At 35.8% G+C, this 5,489-nt stretch overlaps 1 protein-coding gene across 1 annotated transcript; it reads right to left on the reverse strand.

Moving 5' to 3' along the window:
* Nucleotides 1–886: 886 nt before the first annotated feature.
* Nucleotides 887–2,635, reverse strand: LOC107889860 (heparanase-like protein 2). The gene is made up of 5 exons (XM_016814409.2): nucleotides 2,429–2,635; nucleotides 1,692–1,839; nucleotides 1,371–1,603; nucleotides 1,081–1,217; nucleotides 887–995 (listed from the first exon to the last, which is right to left on the reverse strand). The coding sequence occupies exons 1-5, from the start codon at nucleotides 2,633–2,635 to the stop codon at nucleotides 887–889; spliced, it is 834 nt and encodes a 277-aa protein (XP_016669898.1).
* Between the last annotated feature and the right edge of the window lie 2,854 nt (nucleotides 2,636–5,489).

Consider the following 5,489-nt stretch of genomic DNA (forward strand, 5'->3'; position numbering starts at 1 on the left):
AAAAATCTTGAAATTCTCTGAAATGAGAGAGAAGAGGTTAGTCCGGGCTCCGATCTCCAACTTTGGGGCAGCACCTGCATACGCGCCACACGCGCCGTCGTACGCGGCAGTTTGAGGGTTAAAAACCTTCGTCCTTTCAAGCGAAACACAGGTAACCTCTCATTCCTTTTAAACCTCAACAAATTCTTTGCAAAAATAATTAGTATGCGCCTCGAAAAATAAAGAACAAGGTACAAGATTAAATCACCTTTGAGAAACTGCTTGTATCTCTCTGAATATTTCCGTATATCTGTTTTATTTCTTTTTCAAAAAAAAAACCCTACCCTTACATTGTTTCCCTTCGGGCTTTTATAGCCTTATACAATATATTTACAGATTTCAATTTTATTTTCTTGCCATATTTGTTTTGTCTTTGTTGTTTCTTTCCCTCTTTTGCAGGTAACAGCGAAGAATCTGGCGGTAAATGCGCCGATTACGGCGCGAGATGGAGTTGGAGTTACGGCGCTGATGGAGGGCTACTGGAACGGCGCAAGACGAAAAGGCATGACGATTGGGCATTTGCGGCGCGAAGCTTCTGGAAACTCTAGGATTTCCAGATTCGATTTAGGCACTGGGCCTTGCTAGTTTGGGTCCAGTTTGGGTTTTTGGTGTTTGGGCTAAAGGTGTAACCGGGTATAGGTTTCCAGGCTTTGGGCTACACTGAGTTGGGTCAAGGGTGTAACCGGCTAGTGGGTTTAGGTATAACCGGGTGTAGGCTTATTGGGTTAAAAATGTAAACGGGTATAGGGTTAATGGATTTGGGCTAACCGAATTTTGGACTGTAAATGGACTTTATTAATAAATTTTGTTTTTATTTATTTATTTACGGGCCAGGCAATTTTGGTCATTACATAGATGTTGTAGTATTAAGTAAAGCATAATTTCCATCGATTAGAGTTTGCCTACAGAAGACCTTGTGATTGTAGGTTGAAGCCATTCCCAATTGATCAAGATACCTGTTAAGGGAGAAAAGTTCAACCACGTGTTTTATTATACACAAAGAAAAGGTAGAGGTAGAAGAAAAAGAGAGAAAAATATTACCAAAATCCATCAGCAAAGGTTAGGGACAAATCTTTAGCACTGCCGTGAAGAGCTCCGCCAGATTCAGAAACCCAAGCTCCTGACTGCGGTTTAAATTTGTTGACAATATTCAAAACACCTTTATAGGTTTGGGCAACCTGATTTAAGTAAGATGGATCTTGAATCTTGGTAATCATGTTTGGATCATCACTTGCGTATGCATCCATCGAATTAAGAAACTGACCCTACTAGTAATAAGTAAGCCTCTAAAAGCTCTTCAATGAACACTGAATTAAGACGTATTTGGATACCAGGACCAAGATTATAGATATGGTGTGTAACTCCATCAACAACATCATGTCCTGAAACTCTAAAAAGGAATTAAACCATTTCTCATCACAATAGCCACTAGGACCTAAAACCTTTGGTTGAGTTTTGGGATCTGGGTGTAATTCTTTCAATAGATTCTTAAGTACTACTATGTCTTTTCCATATTGTTCAGCCTCAACGCTTGCATCCATCCCAGCTTCGGAGAGTTGATTTCCTGAAATAATAAATTGATTAAAATACAATTCAAAAAGTATAATGAAAAATAATCTCATGCAGAGCTTCGGGAAAACAAATTTAGTTACCAAATTCATAAGAATCAACTTTGTATCCCCTGGAAATAGTATACTTCATGAAATCCCTTGCATTTTGCAATTGCCAATTGGCAACCCAAAGATCCTTTTCGATTTGTGACCGATTTCTTCCGAGAAGAGCATTCAACCCGAACGTAACCTTTACTTTCAAAATGTCATATCAATAAAGTCAGTGTCTTTACTAAGAAAAAAATGGAATGTTTAATTATTTTTCAGAATAAATAGAAATACCAACCCAGTTTGATTGAAAAATTTATTAAGTTCGTCCCATCTTTCCATGGGATGGCAGCCCTGAGAGAATCCGAATAAACTATCTTCATTTTTCATGAAATTGGGGCAATTCTTAACTCCTCCTACTCCGTACACAACTTGATCTTGTAACGACCCACCAACTTTGATTCTTAAAGGATTGAATGCTGAAAGTAATTTCAAAAATTAGTCTGAAATTGTTCTTACCAGCTTTGAACCAAGTTTTGTCCAACTCGTTCACACAACCACTCTTACGAGGTGGCTTTTAACAGTATTCGAATCGCAATATTTGCAATCTCGTTTGGACAACCATGGATGAATTAGTGATAGAGACATGTAATATTATATACGTAGAACTCACATTTTATTGCATTTAGTAGACCCTTCTTTTTCAAATCCTATGAAAAACATAAAGTACAAGAAAAGTAAAAATTTATGTAAAAGACATTGTTCATACACACACAATAAAATATTCTTACCAAATTTAAAAGTCCAGCCTTTCCCCAAGGACATTGATTGTAGTTGCATTTTTCAGTAGGCCACCAATCCAATGTAACGCATACAAAGTTATCATCTGTTTCACCAATTGATGTTGCTCCTTGAATCACAACGTTCACATTTTGTGTCGACGAAAGAGATATCTGGGAAACAAGGATTGCTAGGCTGAATATGCATTTCAAATCCATATTCACGATATCTAGATATTAGGAAAGAGCGGGAAGAATTGAGGGTAATGCAATTGTAATCATGCATGCGTTTATATAAATGCGTGTATTAAAAGTTTGTTACAATTAGATACGAATTTAAAATTGGTTAGGAAATTTAATCGTGGTAAAGGCATCATCATCATTTTGTTTAAAAGTTACAGTTTTGCAGCTGTAACTAATTCCTTTTCAACTACCTTCGAGATAATAATTCCAACTCGTTAGTTGGCATGGAAATTTCATTTTAAAACCACTTTTGGGCCGTCTACCATTTAAATTCCAAATTAAAGGCTTGTATTGTTTCTTTAGCTTTTATGTCTTGTTGTCCTTATTGTCAATGGAGTAGGAATGTGGGTTTTGTCACAAGGAAAATTGTATTTTGAATAATATTTTAACAAGTAAATATTGCATGTTAAGGAAGTATGTGGAGATTATATTATTGCAATAATTAAACCTATCATTAAACTTGAAATGTTAGAAATTCCGTGTCGACAGTAGTAGCATATTAGAAAAAGTTTCCGACCTTTGTTTTTTCAAAAATTTTTCGGAGAGGACCTATCCACTTTCGCTCCAAAATCCTAAACCTCTTTCATGAATTTTCATAAACTCTATCGTATCTTAAAATATTTGCGTACATAAAAGAACTTTCAGAGTTATTTTAATTTACTCGATAATCCAAACCCTATAGGGATTGTTTATTTTATTTTCCTAAAATTTTCTGTCCTTTTTTTATATTGAAAATTTGAAACCAATTAGGGAAGAACAAATGCCACCCAGGTGCCCATATTTCACCTTGTATACAATAAAACCCCAATAGCTAAGCCACCTACCTAGTGGATTTGACACTTGGCTCCGTTGGCGAAGTAGTACAAAATTCTTTATTTAAAATTTGCAAAGTATATTTTCCATCAAAATTCGGGGTTACTGACATTGCAAAATTACTAAAAACTATTACTTACATATGTTTGAATGTTTATAAACTTTATTATTTGATCTATAGTTGTTTAAATTATCTATGTTTTTTTAATTTATGAAACTCCACCAATTGATGATTATATTGTGTAGATGTATTTTTTTCACATTTGCACCTATCTTGTTTTTCTCTGAACCGTTTGTTAGAATTAAGTGACCCGAATTCTTATTTAAATAAAATATGATGGAAAATAAAATAAAAGTAAAATCCATATAGAACTAGACTTCTTTTATTTTGTTTTAGAATAAGGTTTTTTAAACCTTATTAAACTCCATCTATTTTATATTGATTAGGATAAGGTATTTCAATCCTACTAGAATTTGGCTTTATAAGCCTATAAATAGACATAGTCTATTCCTCTTATATTAATTCAAATTTTCGACATAGTGAATTTTCTTCTCTTCTGCCCGTAGTTTTTTTCCCGAAAGGGTTTCCACGTAAAATTTGTGTGTTATTTTATTTTATTTTTCACAAATTGGTATCAGAGCTTCTGGGTTGTTCATCCCAATCACAGTAATGACATCTTTGAAGTATGAAATTCCGCTGTTGGATCGCAATACTAGATTTGCATTGTGGCAGATTAAGATGCAAGTAGTTCTTGTGCAGATGGATCTGGAGGATGCCTTGCTAGGGATAAATAAGATGCCTTCGACACATTAACAGATGAAGAGAAGAAGCGTAAGGATCGAAAGGCGTTAACACAATTACATCTACATTTGTCCAACAAAATTTTGCAGGATGTGATGAAAGAGAAGACTGCCGCTGCATTATGGAAGAGGCTAGAACAAATATGCATGTCGAAAACTCTAACAAGCAAGTTGCATATGAAGCAGCGTCTTTATGCTCATCGTTTGGAGGAAGGTGCGTCTGTACACGAACACTTAATAGTGTTTAAAGAAATTCTCTTAAACTTGGAGGCCATGAGTTTCAGTATGATAAGGAAGATCTAGGGTTGATTCTACTTTGTTCGTTGCCCCCGTCTTATTCCATCTTTAGAGACACGATTTTATATAGCTGCGAGTCTCTCACAATTAATGAGGTTTATGATTCTTTAACCTTGTATGATAAGATGAAGCATCTTGTGGTTAAACCCGACTCTCAGGGAGAGGGTTTCATTGTTCGTGGGAGACAAGATTGGAATGCTGATGATGATCGTGGTAGAACACAGGAACGGAATCCTCGTGGTAAATCTAAGGGTAGATCGAAGTCTTCAAACAGAGGTAAAACTTGTAACTTCTGCAAGAAGAAAGGGCACATTAAATCTGAGTGCTATAAGCTACAAAAGAAGATTAAAAGGGAGGCTATGAATCAAAAGGGAAAACAACCAGAAAATTCCGGTGAAGCTGATGTTGTAGAAGATTACAGCGATGGTGAACTTCTAGTTGCTTCTGTCAATGATTCTAAAGTAAGCGAGGAGTGGATACTTGATTCAGGCTGCACCTTCCACATGAGTCCAAATCGGGATTGGTTTACAACTCACGAAACAGTGTCTGAAGGTGTTGTTTTGATAGGAAATAATGCTTCGTTTAAAATCACAGGTGTTGGAACAATTAAAGTTAAGATGTTTGATGGAGTTGTCAGAACACTTAGTGACATACAACATGTTCCAGAATTAAAAAGAAATTTAATTTCGTTGAGTACTCTTGATTCAAAAGGGTACAGACACACAGCTGAAAGTGGGGTTTTAAAGATTTCCAAAGGGTCCCTTGTTGTGATGAAAGGGCAGAGAAAGATTGCCAAGTTATATATTTTGCAGGGTTCTACTATTACTGGTGATGCAGCTATCGCTTCCTCTTCCTTTTCAGATGATGATATTACTAAACTTTGGCATATGCGCCTAGGGCATATGAGTGAGAATGGCAT

This window comes from Gossypium hirsutum, chromosome A09 (genome assembly GCF_007990345.1).
Source record: "Gossypium hirsutum isolate 1008001.06 chromosome A09, Gossypium_hirsutum_v2.1, whole genome shotgun sequence".
NCBI lineage: Eukaryota > Viridiplantae > Streptophyta > Magnoliopsida > Malvales > Malvaceae > Gossypium > Gossypium hirsutum.

Bases quoted from the DNA above. Each gene is read 5' to 3' on its own strand.
- LOC107889860 (XM_016814409.2), bottom strand. From the start codon at position 2,635: ATGGATTTGAAATGCATATTCAGCCTAGCAATCCTTGTTTCCCAGATA. The intron at 1,604-1,691 runs GTAACTAAATTT...TTATTATTTCAG, and splicing joins AGTTGATTCTTATGAATTTG to GAAATCAACTCTCCGAAGCT. The intron at 1,218-1,370 runs GTATCCAAATAC...TACTTAAATCAG, and splicing joins TATCTATAATCTTGGTCCTG to GTTGCCCAAACCTATAAAGG.